Raw genomic sequence first — 27,290 nt, 5'->3', positions numbered from 1 at the left:
CAATTTGTAAAAACAGTATTTTGAGACCTGTGAGAATTTCAGTTGTGCCGTCTGGCTGAGCAAATGCTCAAAGCTCCCATGCCCTTCTTCCAGTAAAAACAGTGCTATTCAGAGAGAGACACTCATTCAGAAACAGTCTGTGCTGCTTGGCAGGTGACTGCCTGCACAGGTCTGGCCCGCTGACTCCCTGAGGTCTGGTTGCAGAGGACATGAGCTGGGACACGGGGACAGGACGTGAGAGGGCTCTGCTCCATCCTCCCACCTGCAGGACACCTCGAGGCAGACAGGGCACAGCACATAAGCCTCACGTGCTGAGTGTGCTCTCCTTACAAATGTGTTCTCCTTGTGTCGGCCCCACTGTCATCCCAGCCAAAGCACAGATAGGTGCGTGAATCTGGATTCCTCAGAACCAGAGCACAAAGGAACTCAAATAAAACTAGACTCGAAGTCTGGCTTCAACAAAAATTGTCCAACATATCATTCCTAACCTTTTAAAAAAGTCTTGCAAATGGCACACGTTTTTTAAAGAAATATAAAGGGAAGTCCCCACCCACTAAGGGGACACTTGGAGCCTGTCCCTGTGCACCTTGGATGGTGCCACCCCATCCCGCCTCACCCGATTGTGGATGCCTTGAAGTCCCCCGGCGCCTCCGGGTCAGCAGCCAGAATCGACGCTGGAGGCCCCCTGGAGCTCCCCGTGATGTTCCCTTCTCAGCCATCACTTGGTCCTTCCACCAGGAACACGCAGTAGCAGCAGCAGTGGAGGCTTCTATTCTTCGGATAGGCTCATATGAGGGCCAAATGCGGCCCCTGTGCCAAGGTGACGTGGGCGAGGGCACCCGGGTGCTGCTCTGCACGCCAAGTCGGGCACACAATCTCTAGTTACTGGAGCATCCAGTTAAGCCTATTCCCTGGAGCTCCTAGCCTCGAACTCCAAGCCTCACTCTGTAATGACCGCACCAACAGTCCGCTCTGGGCAGCTCTGGGCACCTGCTGTTGCCCAGGGCCTACCTCCTGCCACCTGTGCAAGGGGGCCAAGGCACAGAGAATAATTCCAGCGCTTGCCTGCCCTCCACACCTTGCAAGACAGGCAGGGGTAGAAAATGCCTGTGGTATCAGAGAAATACTCCTGCAGAGTGGGGGCAGGGCCACACCCTGCTAATCTATTTGCAAGTTCTGGGCGTTTCCTTCCTTAGAAAAGGGGGCTTGTGCTGGCTGGAGCTCCGAATGTCAAGGAGCTGCTCTGACTGCCCAAGCCAAAAACACCTTCCAAGGCCAGGAAGTCTCAAGTTCAAACAAACAGCTATACAACTACAAGGCAGGAGGAAGGGAGGGGAAGCGGCCTCAGGCTTTCTTGAAATAAACTGCAAGTTCCTCTGTCTGTTAACTCCTGTCTGCTGTCCAGCTTGGGAAAAAGGAAATGATAACACTGCTTTGCTTGGCAAGCTGACACTTTCCACAGAGAGATGCTAAATCTGCTCCAAGCCCAACAGCTCCAGAGCCTGGTGCTCATGCCACCTCCCGGAGGGTGAGTGCTCAGGACTGCCTCGTGACAGCAGGGGATGCTCCTCTTGCCACACAGCTGCTGCCTGCTGTGTGCCAGCTCTGCTCTGGGCACACTGGTGTTTCAAATCCTCACCTCGAACTTGACAGGCAGTAAATTTCAGTGCCATTTAAAATATGTTGTGGCTCCAAGGGCTTAAGCATGCTTATTATATGCTAAAGGTTGCATAATAAGGGAGTGACAGAGTCTGTCTGAAAGACCACACTTTACCCTGTGCACCATGGTCACCCTTTTATAAGCTATTATGATTAGTGCAGACATCTCTGGTTTACAGCAAGATAATGTATTTAATTTCAATCTTTCAGGGTGTGCATCTCCTCCCATGGGTGTTCATAGGCTGAGGGGACCCTACTAAACTGGTATGCCCTTTCCCACTGGAGACTGTGAAGCTGAAGGGAGTCTTGGCCCTGGGAATGTGTGCTTCCTCAACCCCTAAGAGGCAGCAGCTTTGGTACCTATTTTCACAGTACAAGAATTCTGCCCAGCACTTTGCTTGGTTACATGGAGACTTGAACTTCTGAGCACTAAAGCTGTCAGGAGAGTGAGAAAGGGCAGGAGGATCAAGTGCTGGCTACTCTGATCTCCCCTCCACCACCCTCCATGCCCACCTGGTACCTGTGGGTGTGGCAAGTTGGCCTCTGGGGCCACCCCGAGAACTCAGGAAGTGAAGCTAGCTTCCTGTGCTGCATCCTTAGGAAGATACAAGAGGAAAATCATGCACAGAGCCTGGAAAGTCACACTCAACATTTCCTTCACCCAGAAGCAAAAGAAAACTGCAACGGAGATTCAAAGCATTAGCAACAGGTGCCGTCAGGCACTTGAGGTTTCATTTCTGCCCCTTCACACTGGCTTCCAAGCGGAGGCAAATCCCCACACACAATCAGGAGGAAACAGATGGCATGTTTGATATGGTACATCCAGGATGCAAGTTCTCTTTTTGTGACCAGGGAACCTTCAGTTAGGTTCAGTCGCTAGGAACCCAGGAAACGACACATGGAAATGTGATCGCTGTGTGCCCACAGAGCAGCCGCCACCAGGTGATTACTAACTGCAACAAGTCTGCCCTGAGTCAGGCATCGTCTCTGAGGTTGGTGCCGAATTCCTCTCTGTGTGTCTTTCCCTTCCCCCACGTGAGTGTTAGGATATGCAGAGAAAATTGTGAAAATTTGGAATGTCAGGACCATTCCCAAGCGGCTAGTAAGTCAGAACACACACGTGGGCACATGCAGGCAGTTTATGATTCAATGTGTTCTTTTCATCAAGTGGATCTGGATTAATCCAACTTCCCCTGAGTATCTAAATATGTTTTAAAGATGTTACTAATTAAAACCTTTTCCAAAAGTCAGTTCTGAATATGAACCTTATTCATAGCCTGTCAGTTTTTTGTTTTATACATTTGTAGCCCTTGGGTTTGGCAAACATCTTGAAAATTCTACTGGATTTTCCTAGCAGTCAGTAGGCATGTCTTCCCTTAAAATTCTCAATAGCTCCCCAGTGAAAAAACACAAAAAACACTTGAGATCACATTCTCCCTCACATGACACTGGCCCTCGCTAAGTGTGCAGAGTGAGTCTTGGGGAAGCTGTAGGAATCAGGTCACTTGAGAAGTGGACTGGCTTTTATTTTATACCCCAAGAGTATATTTTATACAATACGACCTCAAGCTATAGTTAATTTCATATCAATAAAATGGTATGATTTTTGGCAGTAAAAGAGTCTTAAATTAATCATGTCAGGAGAGCAGGGAGTTATTTAATGCAATCTGCAACCAAATGAGATGCTGGGAAATTGGGAATTCAATTCTTCTGGGGCTGATGCAAGCAGGGAAGCAACCACCTGCTGAACTGCTTCACTGAAGCCGCACTTGAGGACTCAGGTACAAAAAAGTGTTTCTCTTTTCAAAAAACCGTGTCCAGAAAACACACATGGTGCTTACATCCAGTGGATTTCACAGAGGCCAGCATGTGCGGGCACTGCACACAGGCACCCGAGGGGCCCCCAGCCTCACCAGGCATGCCTCCCTCCCACGAACAAGTGTTGCTTCGACTTCTCCTCACTGTATTCTTTTTTGGGGGAGGTTTTTGCTGGACATAGTACCTGGCACCCATGCCCAGCTATACAGAGATGCTTCATTCTCCTTTCCCATGTCTGGTAATCCCTGAGGTCCACAGCCAGCCATACACCTGTTTAGTGCCAGTACCAGCCCTATCGCCTGGCACTGCTCTCAGCCACATCCTTGCAGCCCTACCTGATGGCACTTCCTGAGGAAGCCACACCACTAGTCACTACTAAATTGTTCAATGTTTAATAGGGAGCTTCAAGTCAGATGCTTCTTGTCATTTTCAATGATAACAAAGACAGAAAGATCTGGGAGCTGGGCAGTCAACATAACATGTAAGGCACTTTGTAGTTCTAAAATTCTAAGGATTCTGTAGCCCAGGAACAAAACCATCAACAGAGAAACCATAGAGAGTATAGAACTGGTTATTCTTGAAAAGAAACTTTTAAAATGATACGCTGAATTTTTTAAAACAAAGGATATATCACAACTGACCAATCATGACAAACTCTAGAAATAATGCCCATCCAGGTCATATGCATTTAGGACTCTATTAAAGCACAGATAACAAATGATATGGTGTTTGAGGTACTTCCTAAACTGTGTTTGCAATAATCTTTCAAAGATACAGATTGGGACATGGCTGGACTGAATTTTAAATGAAGGTTTTCCCTATGCTGGGAAAGAACACGCAGCAGGCCAGAATCCTCACTTCTACTTTCCACAGGTTCTCTAAAGAACAAGGAAGCTGGTGACTCTCAAACAAGTAGGAAATAATTAACAGCTAAGACCCATTCTATAATTGAATCGTGAATCAGGAGGTCGGTCTGAGTCAACAGTAAAACAAAGGGAGCTAGAGGCAGACCTATGACCTATTACCTATTATGCCTAGACGATCACGCTAGATTGTAACTCCAGAGTATTCAGTTAAATGAAGTAATGAGGAGGGACTACTTTGCTTTAGGGATAAAACCAGTTGGCTCTTGCCGCTTCAGTGTGCAAGCCCTGGCTGGCTGTGCACCCGACTCTGCAGACTCGTGGTAAATAAATGCCTCGCTTTGCTGCTGAAGTCCTGTGTCCCGGTGTTTTATTGTGAGCATTTCTCACAATTTGGGGCCTCGTTCGGGATCCTCCGCCTGTGTGTGGGAGGAGCTCTGAGCCAAGCAGGGCGATGTATCCTACCAGTTTTTGGGTGGCCCGCTTGACCCAAAACCCACCTGCCTCATAGTGTCTGGAAACGGACCCAAGACTTTTTGTTGGGACAGCAGTTGAACTGAGGCAGAGGAGAAAAATCAGATACTATGGTAACCAAGCAACCTTGTGCATGGGCCAAGGTAAGAAAACTGGACTTAAGAACTGCCTTGGTGGTCATCCTCAGAGGTCAAGTGAGTGTGTGTGGCTGAACTGTATCTCAACATACAAAGCAAGTGCGGATTCCCGATCCGCGATTTTGTTCCCCCACGAAGGAAATGGCTGGAGACGGATGAAGTGAATCTTGGACTGTGTGCAAGAAACCTCCAATACAGAAGGCTGAGCACACAGGCTGTGTGTAAGAAACCTCCAATAAGAGGGGGTTGAGCACACAGGCCATGGGCAAGAAACTCCCAGTATGGGGGGTTGAGCTCACAGGGTTTCCGTACACATACTTCCAGCAAGGGGGGTTGAGTATACAGGGTGTGGGCAAGAAACTTCCAATACGAGGGGTTAAGGACACAATAGGGTTTGTGTTCAAGAAATCCTGGTAAAGGAGAATTGAGGACACAACCAACTAAGCCACAGGAATCGACTTGACTGAGGATGGAAAAGAAATTCTAAGCCCAGATAAACTAAAAGAAATGAGGCAAAGAAAGACCCCATAGACATTCTGCCTGATAGTTCATTAGAGAAAATGTTAGAGCACTGGGGAGAGGATCCCCGGACCTAGAATAAGGAAAAACAGAAAATGGTAAAATATTGCTATCTCCTTTGGCCAAAGGAACCCATTAAGGAGCAATTTGTTTTTTGGCCCCAATATGGGTCTGGTGAAATTTGAGTTTGTCAAGCCCTGGTCTTATATGTGACTTACCAGGCATCAGCTTCTAAGGAAGAGAGGGAATATGCTCTCTTCTGGTTACCACCTACCAGCAGATCCACAGGTCTCTTCCCTGTAAAAGAAGATAAAGCCTGGGACTCTCTGTCCTATCGCCTGCCGCTTTATAACCCTGGCCAGCTGGCGGCCAATTGGACAGAGGCACCGCGGACAGACAGTACAGATGGATCAGGCCAAGGACACCTAACAGCTGTCCAACCAGTAGCTGAGCCCATGGCACCCACAGCACCAGCAGAAACTTTACTCTAGATTAAGAAAGGAATTAGAAAAATCTAAGAAAGACCTGGAAAACTCCCCTGTTCCCTCAAAGCAGGCGATGTTTCCCCTTAGGGAGATCCCCATGGGCCCAGAACAAATTGGATATGTCAATGTTTCTTTAACAAGCACTGAAGTCAGAAACTTCAAATGCGATATGAAATGCCTGATAGAGGACCTCTTTGGGTTGGCAGAAGAGTTAAACCAGTTCCTTGGACCCAGCATATACACGTGGACAGCATTAATGTCCATTCTAGCCATCCTCTTCGGTGGGGAAGAGAGGGGAATGATCAGACAGGCTGCTATGAGGATATGGGAAAGGGAACATCCTCCTGGTCAGGGAGTTGTCCCGGCTGAACAAAAGTTTCCTAATATAGATCCTGAATGGGATAATAACAGTCCAGAGGATAGGGCTCAGATGAGAGATCTTAGGAGTCTCATCATTAGGGGAATCAAGGAGTCTGTTCCCAGAGCACAGAATGTCTCCAAGGCATTCGAGATACAGCAAGAAAGAGATGAGACTCCACCAGCATTCCTACAGAGGCTCAGGGACCAGATAAAGTATTCTGGTCTAGGTCCAGAAAACACTGTAGGGCAAGGACTCTTAAAAGTCACCATTGTAACAAGATAGCCAAAAAGCTGGCCAGATATTTGTAAGAAATTGCAGAAGGTAGATGGGTGGAATGATAGAACAATTGAGGAACTCCTCAGGGAAGCTCAGAAAGTGTATGTTAGAAGAGAAGAGGAAAAACAGAAGCAAAGGGCTTAAAATTATGGTTTCTACTGTAGAAGAGGTAATAAAAGAGGTTCAATCATAACCCTTACCATCGAAGCCAAGCTTGCTATCTCACCTGCCTCTTCTGTAGTCAAGATCACTGGATAATAAACAGCCCACTTTTGAGCAACTAAAGGAATGCAGTAATCACCAAGAGTAAATTTTTCTCTTTCTCTAGCCTCAGAATAGGAAGGGGGACACACTACACTCTCAGCTCCCTCCCAGGGAATAGCTGCCACTGTTTAACCCCTTAACTCTCCCCTAGGACTCCAATTAAATATTTTGTCGGAAGCTAGGCAAGTGGTTGGAGATTCCCCACATGCAAATTTGTCTCATGATCCATCTCTTTTTTCTTGGACAAAGGAAACATCTATTTCTGGGTCTACCAATAACATTCTAAGTGATCTCCTTCTAAGTTAAGGACAAGGATTTCCCTACCTATATTTTTCTCCCTACCTGATCCCTCCAGAATTTGGCATTCTGAAGGAGTAAGTTAATGTTTCTATGCATAAAACCAATAAGACCAGTTGCTAATTGTGATTTTGTCAACCAAGACTTTGATTGGAATGTCATGCCTGAAGGAGGCATGCCTAGGCTCTGGTTGTTACCAGAAAGCCCTGAGGAACTGGAACTGACTTTCGAAGCTAATAAAAGCCCATGAGGAAAAAGCCTGATACAGTATTCCCTCACTTATCGTGGGTATTATGTTCTAGACCCTCCCGTGATAGGTGAAAATCCATGAAGTAGGAACCTTATATTTATTTTAGTACTTATATATATTTTAAGGCTTTATAACCCCTTCCCACACACCTATAAACAGCCCCCAGTCCCTTATTAACCTTTCCCACCTCCTTATTAACTTTTTCCACACTTTTATAAACACTACTTATATTCTTAAACATATTATACACTCTTAAACCTATGTAACCTTAACAACATACATATACAGTACTGCAAAATCCTGCGATATAGTGAAAAATCCACGATAAATAATTAAATATAATATTTTTTAAAATTCCACGATACAGTGAGGCCGCGATAAGTGAACCACGATATAGAGAGGAACTACTGTACCTTGGTTGGTTGTGCGGTTCCTGGCAATCTTTCTAGGAAAGGGACGAAAGTTGCTTTCCTGAAAGGTGGCTAAAAGGAATCTTAAGGCACAATAGAAAGTCTAAAGGACTTGGAAAAAGTAGGGATCTTACAGGCAAGGCCAGATGCCAGGTGTGTGGCTCAGCTTTTGTGCCCAGAAAGGCAGACTAAAAGTAAACCTGAAGGTTCCTTGTGTCAATTCCAGCAAAGCAGACTTAAAGACTATATGTAACCAGTTGCCGCTCTTGTTGTTTTTATACAAACAGGCAAAATTAAAACTGGACTTAATGCAGTCCTTTAATGACAATGAGGGTGATCTTAAGGAGAAAAATTGTGATTTGAGGAAAATCACAATGCTCACTAGTGGACATTAGACTAGTGCGGCTGTTTTCAAAGTTTGTTTTAGAAGTTAAAACTAGATTTGTAACATCATCAAAGATGCTCAATTTATAGGCAAGGAGGACCTGTCAAATTGCCACTGTTAAATATCATCCCCAAAAAGGCCCTGCGACTGGATGTCTCCACAGTCTTATAGACTCAGAGACGAGTTTGTGGGTTATTGTGTGAATTAACCATTTTGCACAAGTTTGCTCATTGCAGGTTTGTCTTTCTGCCTAACAAGCGCCTGCACCTGTTCCAGCCAGGAGTCCAAGTCTCACTAAAGACCTGGAAAGAGGATAAGCTCCAGCCAAGCTGGGGAGGTCCTTACCAAGTGTTCCTGACCACCAAGATGGCTTGCAGATGGCAGAAAAGGGGTGGATAGTTAGAGGGATGGTTGGCAAATGGAGAGGAATGTTCACAACAGCTCTGGTCTCCCTCATAGTGATGGCAGGCGTCCTTACCACTTTAGGCTGCTGTATTATTCCCTGAATCAGAGGTTTAGTTCAGAGATTGAGACTGCACTAACTAAACATATGCCAGTAACTTATCAACAACAAAAAATATCCTCCTGGAGGCTGAAGGAAATCATTGCTATGAGGCAGAGTCAGGAATTCCTGGTAAGGTTTGAAGGGACAAATTAGTGGTTTGAGTAGTCAATTTTCCAAAAGACAGGTGAGAATTGTAAGGAACAAGGAAGCTAGCTGGTGACTCTCAAACCAGTAGGAAATAATTAACAGCTAAGACCAATTCTATAATTGAATCGTTAATCAGGGGGTTAGTCTGAGTCAACAGTAAAACAAAGAGAGCTACAGGCAGACCTATTACCCCACACCTATTACCTATTATCCCTAGACAATTGTGCTAGATTGTAACTCCAGAGTATTCAATTAATGAAAAAATGGGGAGGGACTACTTTGCGTTAGGGATAAAACCAGCTGGCTCCTGCCACTTCAGTATGCATGAACCTGGCTGGTTGTCAGCCCAACTCTGCAGACTCATGGTGAATAAACACCTTGCTTTCCTGCTGAAATCCTGTGTCCTGGTGTTTTATTGTGAGCATTTCTTATAGTTCTAAGTGATGGTTTGTGTTTGGAGATTGTTGCCAGTGAAGTTTGCAGATCCAGGCACATTCTACCAGGGTGGACAAATCGGCACATAGCTGACTCTCTCTAAGCATCTGGTGAGTGGATGCATGACTATGTTCTTAAGAAAGAGCAACCCTGCCAATACTAAGGACTGGATTTTAGAAAACAATAAATATTTTAGCCCTTTCAGAATTGATGGAAGCATAAAATTACAAAGCTGATAAATCATGAAGACCTAACATCTATGTGCATTCAATGACTTCATGTATTTTGTTACCGTTTAAATACAAAAATGATAACCTTTCCTATCTTAAGGATTCAGAATTCAAAACACTTAAAATATTTTTTGTCTTTAAAATATTTTTTGTCTTTAAAGACAAAGTATCCTTACAAAAGTGAAGTCATATTTGGGACAGTAGTTCACCATCCCTAAAATTTTGCCAAAAATGTCATCAATGAAACTTAACACTATTTCTTTCCTTTGGTGAATTAAGTTCCAGAGCCATGTGGTATGACTATAAAAATAAGAAACTGGTTTTCACACTTTGGGGGTTGGATGCATTTCTTTAATATTAATAATGAAATAAAGCAAAAAACTAGAACATTTGCTGAAACCCTAATTTAGATACACATAAACCACTTAATAGCTAAAATGCAGAAAGATCATGCTCTTTTGTATAGTCAAACTTACAACTTTACATTTTTTAGTATATTTTATTGATTATGCTGTTAAAGTTGTACAAATTTCTTTTATTTTTGCTCCCCTCCTCCCAGTAGCCCCTTCCCTCCAGCATGTAAGTCCATGGGTCATGCATATAAGTTCTTAGGTTCTACCCTTTCCTATATAATTCTTAATATCCCCTTGTCTATTTGTACCTACCAATTATGCATCTTAATCCCTAACTTCCTCCTTTCTCCCCTTCCCCTTCCCAGTTGATAGCTCTCCAGATGCTTCCCATACCTATGATTCTGTTCCTATTCTGGTTGTTTCCTCTGTTTTTGCTTTTATTTTTTAGAATCTGTTGTTAATTGTGAGTTGTCATTTTAATATTCATACTTTTGACTTTTTCTTAAATAAGTCCCTTTAACATTTCATATAATAATGGTTTGGTGATGATGTGCTCCTTTAGCTTTACCTTGTCTGAAAAGTACTTTATCTGTTCTTTCATTCTAAATGATAGCTTTTCTGGATAGAGTAGTCTTGGTTGTACATCCTTGCTTTTAATCACTTCGAATGCTTCTTGCCAGTTCGTTCTTGCCTGCAAACTTTCTTTTGAGAAATCAGCTGATAGCCTTAAAGGCACCTTTTTGTAGGTAACTTTCTGCTTTTCTCTTGCTGTTTTTAAGATTCTCTTTATCTTTAACACTTAGCATTTTAATTATGATGTGTCTTCATGTGGTCTTCTTTGGATATAGCTTTTTTGGGACTCTCTGTGCTTCCTGGGCTTGTATGTCTATTTCCTTTGCCAAATTAGGGAACTTTTCCTTCATTATTTTTTCACATAAGTTTTCAGTTTCTTTCTCATCATCTTCTCCTTCTGGCACCCCTATGATTCGAATGCTGGCATGTTTAAAGTATCTCAGAAATCCCTAAGCCTCTCCTCATTTTTTTCAGTCCTTGTTTCCTCCTTCTGTACCAATTGACTGTTTTTTTCTTCCTTATGTTCCAAATCATTAATTTGAACCCTGGTTTCCTTCCCTTCACCACTGGTTTTATCTGGGTTTTCCTTCATTTCACTTAGCCTAGCTTTCATTTCTTTCCTTATGCATTTGGCATGCTTAATATTGTCTGTCAAGTCTCTGAGCATTGTTATCACCAGTGTTTTGAACTCTTCATCTGTTAGGTTGGCTATCTCCACATTGCTTAGTTCTCTCACTGGAACCTTGACCTGTTTCCCCTTTTGGGCCATACTTCTCTGTCTTCTCAACTTGACAGGCTCCTGTGTTTGCCTCTGCACCTTAGGTAGAGCTGTCGCACCTTTTACATTTTAAGGGATGGAGCCTTAGTTATTCATCAGTGCAAGGCAACCCATTTCACCATGCTGTGACACTGTATGTGGGGGAAGGGTCTGAAAGTAAACAATGTCACTTGCTTAGCACTAGTCCCTTTTCCAGGCACTGCTCCCACTTCCCATACATGACTGGCACTCCTCTAACTGTTGTTTGGTGATGGTTTCCAGAGTGGGTGGGTTTGCAGACTCTAGGACCATGAGGGCCCTCTAAAGAAGTGGACTCTGCTGAGAGACTGGCAGTTTCTTCCTGAACCCCAACCCCCACTGGTTTTCACAGTCAGAAGCAATGTGGCTCTCTTTTTCCTAGCGCTGGAACCGTGAGCTGCATGGTCTGGTTTGGGGCTGGGATCACTTCCCAGGTTTCCCTCTCTACTTTTAAAATGTATGGCTGTGTTTTCTGCCACCAGCCACTGAGGCACTTCATGCTGACAGATGGCAGAGCTGGAATTTGAACCCAAGGTTATCGCTCCAGTTGATTATTTCAATTTCTAACACTCACACATACTCTCTGCAGTGGTGCTATGATTATCCTCCAAAGTAGAAAACCTCATTCCACATTTTATCCAAACAGTACCACAAAAATGTTGCTATATTTTGACTTTGGCACTTAACTAGAATTAGAATTTAGGCAACTAGATTTTGGTATGTGCATCAGATAACTGCAATAGCTTGTTTTGAAGGCCACAACAAATATTTATTTCTCTAAAACCAGAGCTGTAAAATGAATGTGACCAGATAAATTCTTAGTTGGTCAGAAATACCGAAGTGTGAAAATACTATTTATAATAGTACAAATCCAGCTGCAAGGGTTAATGATACATACTTACACAGAGATGATAATCCTGGCAAAGAAGTGAGTATAGACACATGGAAGAGCTTCCAACTGTGGCTATCCCTGTATGTACCAGGAGAAAAGAGCAGATATACCACAGGCAGCCTCACTGTGTAGAATTAAGCTGCAGAATACCATGTTTGGTTAAATTGTGAACCAATGGACCCTAAGTGACTGTTAAAATTATTCTCTTCTAGAGAAAATGTGTTTATCTATTTATTTCATGAGTAGTGGAGGCTTGGAAAGCTTTTCATTGTAATGTTTATGAGTTGTTAGTAATTATAACAAAAGAGGGGTTTCTCAGGTCATTTTCTTTTATATTTACTAGTTCCTAAAAGTCTGATTTGGGGGAGAATTCTGTCATTAAGCTGGTGCAGATGACCAATAGCAAAGCTTCCCTTGCCAGGAATATTTGCCAAAGGAGCTGCTAAAACACATGAACTGAGTAAAGACTGAAGCAAACGGGCCACCCTGAGTGGTCTTTGCAAGATGAAGCACCACGTGGTCCCAGGGGGAGGCTCACAAGAGTCTGGAAATGGTCGTTGTTCTTTATGGAGTTCCAAATGTAGTAGGGAGGACAACACTGATCTGCCAAGCAATTAACAAATGAGGTAACCAGCACATAATAAACTGCTATAAGGGGGCTACATGGAAATAAAGGGAGAAAGGCCAAGAATTAGTTCTGGGAAGTGGATGGCTGTATATTAACCCTTTGAGTGCCAACATCGCTGTGAGTGATGCTGACAAAGTTTCCCAAAAGTGTCAGTGTTTCTCCCAGCGACTCTTTTTTCAATGGCTATAAATGTAAATAACAATGGAATAATTTGCATTTTATGTTTTGTTCTCTTTTTTTGTACCTCAGGTTATATATTGATATAACTTTTTCTCATGTTGATTCAAATTTCGAATTTTTACGCTTGTTCAAATACTGACATTAATTCTGTTATAATTTTTACTCACATTTTAAATAGTCCTTTTAAAATCATTAATCTTTGCAATAATCATTGAAACTATGCAGTGTGCATGATTAGGAAGCTTTTGTTAATGGACATTTTCATTGCTTCACAGTATAGAGTTAGCATTTTGTTTATAAACTGTTTTTCACTGTTGATATCTATTGATATATGTCTCTAGTGTAAATGTCATTTGTGTTCATTTTTTTGTATGTTATGAAGTTTTCTTTTCTTTTCCAAAAATTTATGTAATATTTGGTATGCTTCTTGCTTGTTATCCATATTGCTATGTGTTTTTTCAAATTATAATCATAGGTTTTATATTATGCCATGTAGTATACTTCAAAATCCATACTGAAAGAAAGAATTTATTTTTTCTAAAATAATTGTTATAATAAAATAATTTTAATGCAATAAATTTTTTGCTAAATTGTGTCAAAAACCACTGCTTACAAAAGAGTGTATTTACTATATGTCATGAAATTTTCAGCAAATTATTATTAACAATAATGTTTTTATAGACATTTTTCATAAATTGCATTTCTCACCTCCTGGCTGGTTAGGCTCAGTGGATGGAGAGTCGGCCTGCGAGCTAAGTGTCGCTGGTTCGATCTTCCAGTCAGGGCACACCAGAGAAGGAAAACTCTGACTCCAAAAAACCTCCGCTGCCTTGCGGCATACCTCTTCAGGGGAAAGGCTAAGGAGAAGGGAAACTCTGACTCCAAACCTCCGCTGCCTTGTGGCATACCTCCTCAGGGGAAAGGCTAAGGGAGTAAACCCCGACAGAAAATCCGGAGCCGGAGTCCCTAAGGCAGTTTGACGTTGTAGTCAACACCGGCAACTCCTGCGGCGCACCTGAAGCCAAGCTGTATTGACTCTGTCTTTCCCCTTGGATCCTTCAGCTGCAAAGAGAGGGGGGGTCTGCTGCATGGGCAATAGCTGGCCCTCCATATCACCCTGCCCAGGCTTTGTAGCTTCACTGGAGAGGACACTCCAGTGTAATCGCAAGATGTCGACTCAACACGGGAGGAGACAGATACCGGTTATAAGCTCATCCGATTGGCGAAGGAAACGAGCGCCAGGGGTCTCCTCTGACGGTGGGAGAGGTCATCGCACCTCACTGGACAGCTACCGCCCGCCTCAAGCTGGGCAGCCCCAGCCAATTAGGTGCCATCTCGCCATGGCTCGCCTGCCCCACTGGGTGCGTGGGGATCAGAGAGGTGTCTCTTGAAAAGTGGGCCACAAAACACTCGCACCAGGCAATTCCAAGCAAACAACAAGAAAGAAGCCTCCAGCTCTTCACCTCGCTAGCTGGAACATCAGGACCATGTGTCCCGGACTTACTGCAGACCTTCCATGGATCAATAGTGCCAGGAAAACCGCCGTCACCGACAGGGAACTGGCACGACTAAACATCGACATTGCGGCTCTACAGGAGACCCAGTTGGCCGACAACGGAACTATCAGAGAAACCAACTACACCTTCTACTGGCAAGGGAAGTCTCCGGACCAACCAAGACAGCACGGTGTTGGGTTCGCTGTGAAGAACACGCTTGTTAACTCCATAGAGCCACCCACAGGAGGCACAGAGAGATTACTTACCCTCCGATTGTCAACAACTTTCGGCCCAGTCAGCATTCTTAGCGCATATGCCCCAACCCTCTGCGCCACCACCGAAGAGAAAGAACAGTTCTACCATGCACTGGACGAAGCGTTATCCAAGATCCCCAGAAGTAACGCTCTTTATCTCCTTGGAGACTTCAACGCAAGAGTAGGAGCCGACCACATGGCCTGGCCCACCTGCCTCGGAAACTTTGGGAGAGGAAAGATCAATGAGAATGGTCAGCGACTGCTTGAGCTTTCGTGTCACCACGGCCTGTGCATGACAAACACATTCTTCAAGTGCAAAGAGATCCACCAGGTGTCATGGAGGCACCCCCACTCCCGCCACTGGCACCAGCTTGACCTCGTCATCACCAGAAGAACGGATATTGGCAGCACCCTCCTCACCCGCAGCTACCACAGTGCAGACTGCGACACGGACCATGCCCTCGTGGTAAGCAAGGTGCGCATAATGCCGAAGAGGTTGCACCACTCCAAGATGAAGGGTCACCCACGCATCAACACCAGTTGTGCCAGCAACCCAGTTAAGACCCAGCAATTCATCAACAGGATGGAAGATGCACTCGGCGAGGGAATGGCGGCAGATGACATTATCGAATCCAATTGGCCACGTCTCCGCAACGCCATATACAACTCCGCCATTATTGCTTATGGGAAGAAAGAGCGGAAGAATGCTGACTGGTACGAGGCTCACTGGGAAGAAATGGAACCCGTGATCGAGGCTAAGAGGAAGGCCCTACTGGCTTACAAGGCCACGCCCACTCCCAGTACACTTCAAGCTCTACGGGCTGCCAGGAACAAAGTCCAGAAGACCGCCCGCCACTGTGCCAACACCTATTGGCTAAACCTGTGCAGAAGCATCCAGGAAGCCGCCAATATAGGCAACGCACGAGGAATGTATGAGGGTATCAAGAAGGCAACAGGCCCAATCCCCTCCAAGATCGCCCCCCTTAAGTCCAAGACAGGTGAGGTCATCACTGACCAGGAACAGCAAATGCGGCGGTGGACCGAGCACTACCTCGAGCTGTATGCGACGAGGAACACCGTAACAGACACTGCTCTTAACGCCATCCCAGAACTACCAGTCATGGAGGAGCTAGACACCCCACCTACTGCGGCAGAGCTCGGCAAAGCCATCGACCGCCTCGCTTGCGGGAAAGCACCAGGAAGCGACGGAATCCCTCCAGAAATCCTAAAGAGTGGGAAACCAGTCCTGCTACAGCCGCTCCACCATCTACTCTGTCTCTGCTGGAAGGAGGGTTACATCCCTCAGGATATGAGAGACGCCAACATTATCACCATGTACAAGAACAAAGGAGACCGCAGCAACTGCAACAACTACCGGGGCATCTCTCTCCTCAGCGTCGTCGGCAAAGTATTCGCCCGGGTCGCTCTTGCCCGCCTGCAGACCCTTGCTTCCCGCGTCTACCCAGAGTCCCAGTGTGGCTTCAGAGCTGGCCGATCAACAGTGGACATGATCTTTTCCCTACGCCAGCTGCAGGAGAAGTGTCACGAGCAGCATAAACCACTCTACCTCGCCTTTATCGACCTCACGAAGGCGTTTGATCTGGTCAGTCGAAGCGGACTCTTCAGCTTGCTACGGAAGATTGGCTGTCCACCACATCTGCTTGCTGTGGTCATGTCCTTTCACGACAACATGCACAGCACGGTGTCCTACAATGGCGCAACCTCTGAGGCCTTCCCAGTCAGCAGCGGAGTAAAGCAGGGCTGCGTCCTCACACCTACGCTGTTCGGAATCTTCTCCATGCTCCTCCAATACGCCTTTAAGGACTGCAGCGAGGGTGTCTTCATTCACACCAGATCCGATGGCAAGCTCTACAACCTGGCCCATCTACGAGCCAAGACCAAAGTCAAAGAGGTGCTCATCCGTGAGATGCTCTTCGCCGACGACGCAGCCTTGACATCACACTCCGAAGAGGGACTCCAGCAGCTAGTCACTTGCCTTTCCCACGCATGCAAGGAGTTCGGACTAGCCATCAGCCTGACGAAGACGAACGTTATGGCTCAAGGCACGGGGACTCCCCCATGCATCACCATCGACGGATACACCCTGGAGGTTGTCAACGACTTCACTTACCTCGGGTCCACCATCTCGAGCTCTCTGTCAGTTGACTTGGAGGTCAACCGGAGAATCGCCAGGGCAGCCACAGTTATGGCCAGACTGAACCGGCGAGTGTGGAACAATTCCAGCCTCACTGAGAAAACCAGACTGCGCATCTACCAAGCCTGCGTACTCAGCACTCTCCTCTATGGCAGCGAGACGTGGACCACCTATGCAAGGCACGAAAGGAAACTCAACAGCTTCCACATGAGGTGCCTGCGACGCGTCCTGCATGTCGCCTGGCAGGATAAGGTCCCCAACACCGAGGTGCTGAAGCGAGCCAACATGAGCAGTTTGCATGCAGTTCTTAGTGAGAGATGCCTCAGGTGGCTTGGCGATGTTAAAAGAATGGATGCAGGCCGTATTCCCAAAGACCTCCTCTACGGCGAGCTAGCAGAAGGCCAGAGGATGATAGGGCGCCCAAAACTGCGGTTCAAAGACATCTGCAAAAAGGATATGACACAATGCTCCATCAATCTCAACACATGGGAAGTTCAAGCAGACGACCGCCTAGCCTGGAGGCTCGCGGTCAGGCAAGGTACGTCACGCGCAGAGACTGCGCGCAACGAGGAGGCGGTCCAGAAAAGATCGAGGCGGAAGCAGCGTCAACAGCAGCAACAACAGCCATCTACCTTCACCTGTAACAAGTGCGGCAGGGATTGTCACTCCCAAGTCGGACTGCACAGCCATTCTCGGAGGTGCAGATAGACTCTCAAGAAGCTACGCCATCGTCTCTCGAGACAGACGGCTGCCGACGACGACGACGATGCATTTCTCAGCAAAATAGCCTGGCATTTCTCACACGAATTTTAGCAATTACACATGGCACTCAAAGGGTTAAGCAAAGATATAGGACGATACTAACCATATGGCCATCATCTGGAGACACTGGACATGGGCAAATCAAAAAGGGCAACCCATGGCAAGAATCATGTTGAATTTATGAATATGGTACCATTAACACAAGACCTAATTAAATCAAAAAAGTTTTACCTTTGTTTCACTTATACAAAGGATAATTAGTAAGCAAAAGCAGAAACATAAATGAGATCGATGTCTACAAACCCAAATTAAGATTTCTCTCTTCAAGATGTTTAAAGCATGGTCTGTTTGGAATTGCCCTCAAAGTCCCCGTTATGCATCAGACTCTGATAAGATCATTTAGCACAACATTGCTTGGTTATAATGATGATGAGATAACGTAGGAAGTTAACTTCTATTTATATTCTTAAAGTCATAGAACCGATTGAGGACATTGGGTGAGGACTTTACTATAAAGTATAGAGTGTCTTTTGAACACTCCTTTTCAGTCACCAAGAGTCTTTATTTTTACAAACAGCTGACACTCGTTCTTTGTAACCATGCCCATTGAACGTGGACAACTTAGAGATGTATGCAAAATCTTTTGAGCAGGACTAGCAATTTTAAAAGCCACTGAATCTGAAAAGCCACTGCAGCTGCCTGGGCCACTACAGATCCCCAGTTTGTCTCAATCTGAGTAAAGGGGACAGCACTTACCAACTCCATTTCAACAACCTAAGAACATGCTCATAAGGCATGTTTTATGGAGTCCTTTGGAAAAACATTTCCTTTAATCAAATCCAATTCCTGTAATTTCTGTTCATTGACTCGTTGCTCTTAACTGTGGCACTTGGAAGCCAAGAGAACACCTCTACTCCTCCCACTGGACAGTAGCCGGTATGCTGGACAGGCACGTACGTGTTTCTGGCAGATCTTCTGTTCTTCAAAAACAGTCAAAGACAACATTTCAATATCTAATTTAAAATTGAGAAGACAATGGAGTCACTCTGAGAACTGCCATTCTCCCATTGAACGGCTAGTTATTCAGCTGAGTATTCAAACCATACTATCTGTATTAGTCAGTGGGTGTCATACTAATGTTGCATGACAAGCTGCCCCCATCTGAGTGCCATATAAATGATAAATATTATTCTCATGTTCCCAACTTTGTGTAGGTGGCTCTGCTCCACATGCCTCATTTTGGATCCATGCTGGAGGGGCCATGGCTGCCTTGGGCATGTTTTCACAGTGGATCACTGGAAAGTGGGAAGGGACAGCCCACTGTGTAAGCACACGTGAGCATCATATCTGCCAAAGCCAGTCACATGGCCAATTGTGACTCAAAGGGGCACAGATGTTCTGCCCCACAGTGTAAGGGGATAGTGAGTGCTTGCTAAAAAAGAATCCAAACAATCTCAATATCCTATAGTCACACTCTCTCCCCTTTGTTCATGGACGATGACATAGAATGTAAAGAAAGCCTTTTCAAAATCCAGACACTAAAATATGAATGAAGTTCCTTTGACTTTCACTCTCACACTCTCAAAAAAAGTTAGCTTATTAAGAATTTAGTGTATCTTTCTTGGTAGCTGGAGATGATAATTTTCCTTTGTATGGATTCACAATTTTTTCATTCATTCATAAAGGTCAAGATAATTAATTTGTAGTTTCTCTAACACATTTTCTTTTTGAAATCGGAAAAGTATTCATAAATATTTCATCTTTAGGTGTTTCACCTACCTGCCACAATTTCTCAATTCACATCAACAAGTGCTTTCTACACCTTGCTAGCTCAACACACATGGAGCACATTTGAGTGCCAGGCCTAGGGACACAAAGTCAAACAGGGCATCATCCAGACTCAGTGAACTGATGGATGTGGCAAAGGAGCCACCAAGCACAGTGTACAGTGGAGACAGCATCACACCCAGGGATATGGGTACAGGAGCACAGGAATACCAGAGCCATCCATGTAGGCAATAGAAGTCCTCACTGGAGCAGCCCCTGAGCTGGTGCCTGAGGGAGGACCCAGTATTAACTGAAGGGTGAGCAGGAGCTCCAGACAGGGGGCGCACAGGCATAAGGTGTCCTATTTCTCATTTGATTCAATTTCTGGAGTCCACTGAAGGATGTGGGGGCCCAGCTTTCATCTTCCCACTGACCTGAGCCTTGGCACCCTCTCAAACCCCTCAGCCTCAAGCTTGGTTATCAGACTCACATGCCTGGGCCAGGCCTGAGAACCGGCATTTCTAAAAAGCTTCCAGGTGATGCCTGGTTCAGGACCATGCCTAGAGAACCCTGTGTTAGATGGAAGAAATAGGTAAAACCTCCAATGGACAATTCTAAAAAAGAATAAATCATTTCATCCTACAAGCTTTTCTTTATGCTTAGAATCTACAAAATTCATTCCTAAACCCCTGCTAAGAGCCATAAAATATTTCCTATGTAAGCTATTTATTTTTAAAACTAGTCCCCATATTTCATAGTCACACGAGCAGGCATGGGTGGGTACTAATGCACCTGATGGAAACCATGCCAGACGGAGTTTATTGCTGCCGGACACTGTGACCCCTGCATTTAGAGCACTTACATTCAGCATCATGAACATTTCTGTGCAGAAATTGCACACCAACATACCATCAGCTGAGTCAGACTCAGAGGAATCCTTTCCTCTGACAGGAGCATTCGGGCAGTGTCAGGTCGCTCTAACTCCAGGGAAGTCCTGGGAACCTTCTTATCCCTGAAAGCCCATTCTTGACAGTCTGGTTTTTCAGCCCCCAGCCTGCTGTCACACTAAGCCAGACACATTCTTCCTAGGACAGGTTTATGGCCAGAGGGCGGTGAGCAGCCTGAGTGGTTCAGGTAATGGCTGATGGGCCTCACGGTCCCCTCCTTTTCTTCTCATTGCCCACGTCCAGCTAGGTCAGCTGACCTTCAAAACATGTCCAGAACCTCACTGTCCACACCACCTGCCACCTGCACACCCATTACCCTGGTCCCAGTGAGTAGCTATTTACCTTCTCTTGGACCTGAACTGGCGGTGGCCTACCTTTCCCATGGCTCCCTCTGTCTCTTCAACAAGCAGCCACCTGAGGCTCTAGAAACCTGGATAAGATGACGACACAATTCTGAGTAAATGTCTCAAAGGCCTCTGGTTTCTTTCAGGGTCTGAGCTGAACTGGAGCTGTGGCCTCACAGTTCATATGCAGTCTGGCTGTCATGGATGAACTGTGTCCCTCCAAACTCCATATGTGTAAGTCCCAATCTCCCAGGCCTCAGGATGTGATTGTTTTTGAAGATAGAGGCTTTAAAGACATAATTTAGGAGGCGATTCCTCTGGACCTGCGTGAGTGACCAGGAATCTCCTCCACTCCTCTTCTTTTCCCCCTACCCTCTTCCCTCTTTCCATTTTCCCCTGCCCCCTTTTCTTCTTCTGCTGGTTCTTGAATTGGTCTGGGAGTTTTCTCTTTTCTCCAATCCCTTCTTCATCTTCCCTTAGTAAAGCTGCTATAAAATCCTAGGCTTTTCTCCAGGTGATTTCTCAGAGCAAGGCTACCTGACAAAAACCATGACAGAAATAAACACAAGATCACAAAGCCAAAAAAAAAAAAAAAAAAAAAAAAAAAGACATAATTTAGGTAAAATAAGGTCATTAAAGAGGGCCCTAATCTAATGTGACTAGTATCCTTATAAGAAGAGGAGATTGGGAGGCAGATATGCAGAGGGGGATGACCCTGTGAGGACACAGGGAAAAGATGGCCATCTACATATCAAGAAGGGAGGCCTCGTGAAAAACCAGCCAACACCTTGACCTCGAACTTCCTGCCTCCAGAACTGTGTGAAACAAAGTTCTGTTATTTAAACCTCCCAGTCTGTGGTGTGTTTGTTACAGCAGCCAGATGTGACTAGTGCACTGGCCTGAACCCTTCTACTCTCACTTGGGGCTTCTCCTGACTGGCCCACTTGGTCTCCTTGCTGTTCCAGCTTCACCCAACAAGGACTTCCAGAATCCATAATGCAAACATGAATAGCCACATTATATGCAGGAGAATCTTCCAAAAGCTTGTACATATTTTACACAAAAAGTTCCTAGGGTGTGTTTTGGAATTCCTGGGCTAACTATTTACATTCATGTATTAACCCAAGCAGACCCCTCATAGGACTGACTGAGGTTGGGGTGAGGGAGGGCAGCAGAATGTCCGGGCTCTTCACAGAACTGTAGGATTTGGGCTGGTGCAGAGCCAGTGAGGAAGGTCAGCCCTGGTGATGCCAACAGCAGGTTGTGGACATCAGTTGAGGGGCCCGGTGAGCATTATCAGGGGCCCTGGAGGTGGACAAGTCACAACAAGCCCTGCTAATGGAGAAGGGAAGGAAGCCAGATACCAGAGCCCTTGTAAGTACAAGGGAAGTTTTCTGGCAGGAGCAGGACACATTCAAATAGGAGACCAGAGATGATGAGAGGGCAGAGCTCTCCATGGGCCAGAAATGGGGGATGACACAGGCAGAGGTGGACATGTTCTCAGCTGGAGCCAGGCTGTCCTAGGTGGTGGGACCCAGGGACCCCCAGGACAGAATCATGCAGTTCTAGTAAGACAGTAACAATCAACAACTGCAGAACTGAATAGTTTCCTTAGGAAAACCCAGAACACAGAAAACTAAGATCCCTTAGATGGGAAGGCTTATGCAGGGTACAGGCTCCACAAATTAAAATCAAGAATGTGGCTGCATCATCTCCCTCACAGAGCACTTTCTACATATTTGGGCTTGTTGTTCTATGTTCTTACCCTTTCTATTCAACAGCATCTATTTATGCTCCAAAGAAACTTCACTGGTCAGGTCTGTCACAAAAGCTACCTCCACTTTCCAACTTCAGGGTTCTCTACAGGTCTCAGCAACAGAACTTGCTATAAAAAGTCTCACTACTCCTCACTGCTGAATGTGGATATGGCATACAGGGAACAGTGCTGTGGGGTGCTTGTTCTTTAAAAGGAACATGTCAGAGGACCGACACTAATTACCCAAATGTTGCTATAATGATAGTATGGGGACAACATCCCCATCCTCCCAAAGTGGCTGAGTTAACAGCTGAGATAACAGTTGAAATTTAGCATCTTGGATTGTGGTATGTGTGGTGCAGAAGATGAGACGTTGGGACAGAACGGGTGGGAAAGAAGATGTTTGGTCCAAAGAGTGTGAATGCTGTGGCTGAACTCCAACCAGAGGAGTGAGGCAGGTTCATCAGCACTCTCCCATGCCATCACTCATGTTCTGATGCAAACCAAGGACCTGTTCCCGCAGTATGTAAAGAGCTAAAAGTTGCTAGTCCTCATTGGAGAAGGAGGGCATGGAAATTCAAAATATGATGTTGCTTCCTTTTTTACTGTCTTGTATGCGTCCTTATCCATCCATCCATCCATCTGTGACAAGAGTTAATATTTTGCAGAAGGTTAATTAATGGAGAAGGTGGCACTAGACTTAAAGACTTCTGCAGTGGTTCTCCAAGTTTGGTTCCTGGACTACCACCATCACCATCACCTGAGAACTTAAAAATGCAAATTCTCAGGCCCTGCTCCAGACTCTAAATCAGAAACTCTGGGAGGTGGGGCCCAGGAATCTGGGATGATTCTTTACAGATGTATGAGATGCTCTATTTTGAGAATGGCTGTTATGGATTAAAAAATGCTTAATTCAACTAAATCCATTAGCATTTCTCCCTCAAATATTTATTATTTTTTCACCAATTACTGCAAATGTAAAGAGAAAACCAAAATAATGACTATGCTGGAAATGAAACTACCATATAGGAGGGGAGCTTTTCACCACTAGAAAGTACTCCTGGACTTGTGGTTAAAGATCAGATTCAAAGCATATATATACAATTTAAATTCCTAAGGTCAAGAGATAAGATTCAGAAACTACATGGGAAGTGTGCTTTGTCCTGCTTTATATGCAGAGTAACCTAAACAATGTATGTCCTTACCTAGTGGGAGCAACATATAAATCTGAAGTTAAAATAAAGCAGCAGCATGTCCAGACCAGTGCACAAAGATAAATAGCCTGTAAGTTCAGGGTAGAGCCATGGAGGGTCCAGCTCTGTGCAGGTGAAATAGCCACAAAGCTCTGTGCCAAGTCAATGAACCCAAGCCCTCAGCTGTGATGCTGTCCTAAGTGGGTCAGGCCCCCTGCCCTGAATATGTATACCAACATGCAGACCAATATCCTGGTACCACCAACCTACACCTGCCACTTATCCCAAATCACCCTGGAGATGGAACCACCCTATGGCCTCCAGGTAAAAGCCATTCTGCTACAGATGGGCAATTCTTTTGAGGATGTACCTTGGATTTAGAGCCACGTCAGTGAGTAGGTTCACATCGACCTGCATCCCTATCTCCATGCTCAGTGGATGGCACTGTGTCCATACAGCATCATGTCTCACAGCCTCTGTTCAGTGTTGCCACACATGGATTTGTGCCAAAGGAAGAGGCAGTGTTAGCAGGATGTAAGCAAGGGTATAGATGCAGGATCCTCTCCCCTAACAAAATAACATTGGTTATTCATAAAGCTGGGGATCTGTTGACCTAGATTTAAAAGAGTCTTGGTGAAATCTGCAGTAACTGGCAGGACCCATGTGTCAAAGGACACACATTTAAGAGTTTCTGCTGAGAATAAGACCATGGTCAAGAAAAGCACCTGGCTCACATGCAATGTACATGCAGTAAGTGGTAACTGTCACTCCTGCTCTTTCGAGATAGCCTTTTAACAACTCAAAATGCACATGCATCTTCAGAGCTCAAGAAAAAACCTCTATCCCTAAAACCTAGGGAATGACATCACTCTTGGAACAGTTCCCACTCTGTAATTGCGACTCCATGCCCAATGCGGAGGGTGTGAAGAGCTGTGACTCCCCCTCCAGGGCCGGGGGGAGCATCCCCGTGAATCTGCAGTCCACTGTGCCCTTTACCTCAGCCACACACCAAATCCTGCACCAAGGAAAATGTGACTTGTGTTTTAGAAAAAGGGAGCTCACTATCTTTCTAAGAATAAGGGGCTAGATGGCATAAAACAATTTCATTTTCTTTGACCCATATACAACAAATCCAGTAGCTTTAATTACAAAAATCATCATTAAAATTGAATGTCTCTGAAAGTCTTGGTTAGACCATCACATGTAATGATGCTTATGCTTAAGTGGGGTCTCCCACTTATTAGGAGCGGAGGAGAAAAGGAGAAAGAAAGAGAAAAGAAAGATTACCAAACCTAAACCACATAACTGACAAAGTCAAATCTCTCAGGAAAGCATTATTTGAATAACGAGGTAATGGTATATAACACAACACATGACAATATCAGGCAAAAATTTGGCAACTTACTTTTTATGATACAGGGTTATTTCCTCTTCATTTCAAGGAAAACTAGTTAATGCTGACCCTTTTTGCCTGCCCAGTGCAGCAGGAAAACTCAGATGTGACCGATTGAAAGCCAATGGCAAGACACTGCCAGCTCAGTTTTTTCTTAAGTCTAAACGAATTCGTTTGACCTGCTTCTAGAGGCTTATTTTAACAATCTTTTCATTAGTATAGAAAATGAATGCCCAATGATGCTATACTTCCACTCTTTACCTATACCATTTTCAAACATTTGTCTTAGGTTAAAGTAAATGTGGTGGAGGAAATAAAACCACCTGACTAATCTGGATTTTTCCTCCTCAAAATGAGCTGGTATTGTCACCATAACCAACACCAGGCTCGAAAAGCCCTTGGCTCAGATTATTTTCAGTCCACAAATGCTTATGCTTCCTCCATCGCTACGGTTGCAAATGCAACTGAAATGAAGGTTGAATGAGCAGATTTCAGACAACCACTCCAGACACATACCAGGGATCTCCTAGAAAGCCTGTACCATCAATCTGCAATTATTTTAACTATCCTAGGCTGAATAAAATCATGCTGTTTGTCCATGGAAACCTATCAGCAGCCAGATAAATGTCTATCATATCTGCTCTTTCTGGTTATTACTACTAGGGGAAAAAAATGAAGGCTGTTATACAAAAATTAGACACATGGCCCTACGATTCGACATATGATGTCAAGCTTAAGAACATAGAATTCAAGCCCAGCAGCTCCTCCTACCAGTGTGCTTGGAAACCGCATTTAATCTCTGCACCATTTCTTCCAAAGCCATCTCTTCATTTCTCAGCCAAAACCTCATCCTCCGGCAGAACAAAACGATCCTCTGCAGCTGCTTTCCTCTGCACCAGAAGGTGCTCCAAGGGTGGGGTAGCACAAGTGGGGAGGGGGCGCGGCTGAGAGGCTGCGGGGGCTAGTCAGCGCCTCCCTTCCCTGGATTGGTCCCCAGCCCCGCCAAGGGGCGCGCCCTGCGCCAGGGTGGGGGCTGCTCAGCGGAAGCGGAAGCGGGCCCGCCCCGCATGTCCCCACGGTCACTAGGGATCTTTGTGTGCACCCCTGCAGTCACCTGGAAGCCTTGAGTGTGCACTGCCGCGGCCACCTGGAAGCCCCACGTGTGCAAGCCCAAGGTCACCTGGGAGCCCCATATGTGCTCCCCCAAGGTCACCAGGGAGCCCTGCGCATGCACCCACTCCAGTAACCTGGAACTCAAGGGTAAGCACCCACCGATTGCCCAACAGTCCGCATGTGCATCCTGCGGGGATCTCAGCCGGCAGCCCTCTCCCGCAGAGGCGAAGCCCAGCCCACCCTTCCCAGACCCGATTCTCTGCGCCCCTCTTCGCTCTCCCCCCTCCTCCAGAAGAAGGGACTGAGGAATGCCACCATCAAGGCAGCCCTGGAACCTGCCGGCCCCCCTTTACCTCCGGTAGTCCCTGGGCAGGTGCAGAGGCTGCAACAACCGAGCGCACTCTGCCCGCGCCGCCGCATGCCTCCTGGGCAGCCCACGTCCTTGGGTCTTCGGTGGGTCCTCGGGTGGCCTGGTGGACTGGCTGCTCCTGCAGCGGCGCTGCCTGCCCAAGGACGCAGGCTGGGAGGGAAGCTCGCGCTGCAGGCCCTCCGCCGACCTCACCATGGTTGGCACGAAGCCACTACGTGCATTCTACACCTCAGTGCCCTGCAGATGCGAGTCATGTGTGTGCAAGGCTACGGCTGTCACTTCCCAAGGACGTGCAAGAACACGTGTGTGCACACTGAGCCCTGGACGGGGTCTCTCCTACCCAGGGGCTTACCACCCTTTTGCAGTTGGCATTATAGGTAGCATGCTTTTCCTTACATGAGTATTTCAGGAAGAAGTGCTTATTTCCATGAATAATTTGGTAAATTCAAGCAAAGAGTGGCAGAGATTCAAACTGCCTCTCATGTCATTACAATGTGTGTGCCAACATCTTGGTGTGACTGTCAGGCACCAAGAGCTGGGCCAAGGGGTAGAAAGATGAAGGCAACACGGCATTTGCCCCCAGAGAGCTCGTTGCAACATGAAATGAAGGTGTAATAACCACACACAGGGAAGTATGGGTAAAACTAAGAAACTGCTTTTTTTTTTTTTTAACATCAAAATCCATTGAATATCAGCAGTTTTTCATGGTTCTAAGTACAGTCCAATAAGGAGAGAGGTCTAGACAAGTATTACCACAGGGCAGATGATGAGCCTTTTCCCTGTGGACAAATGTCCTAGTCTGA

General features: G+C 45.7%; 1 protein-coding gene across 8 annotated transcripts in view; it reads right to left on the bottom strand.

Moving 5' to 3' along the window:
- MCF2L (MCF.2 cell line derived transforming sequence like) overlaps positions 1 to 27,290 on the bottom strand; it is a 183,953-nt gene that overhangs the window by 98,694 nt on the left and 57,969 nt on the right. For 2 of the 8 annotated variants that reach the window (XM_090258634.1, XM_090258637.1), the window contains exon 1: positions 25,776 to 25,888. The exons of 4 other annotated variants lie outside the window; for them this stretch is intronic. In XM_090258634.1, the coding sequence (XP_090114760.1) occupies positions 25,776 to 25,854 (79 nt within the window). In that variant the 5' untranslated portion in view covers positions 25,855 to 25,888. Of the gene's footprint in view, positions 1 to 616; positions 1,120 to 25,775; positions 25,890 to 27,290 lie in introns of those variants that run through there. 2 more of the 8 variants (XM_090258630.1, XM_090258628.1) reach the window with 2 other exon arrangements.

Source organism: Furipterus horrens, unplaced genomic scaffold (genome assembly GCF_987537825.1).
Source record: "Furipterus horrens unplaced genomic scaffold, mFurHor1.1.pri manual_scaffold_12, whole genome shotgun sequence".
Taxonomy (NCBI): Eukaryota; Metazoa; Chordata; class Mammalia; order Chiroptera; family Furipteridae; genus Furipterus; species Furipterus horrens.
The sequence above is the reverse complement of the archived record's forward strand: the minus strand, read 5'-3'. Positions and strand labels throughout refer to the sequence as shown.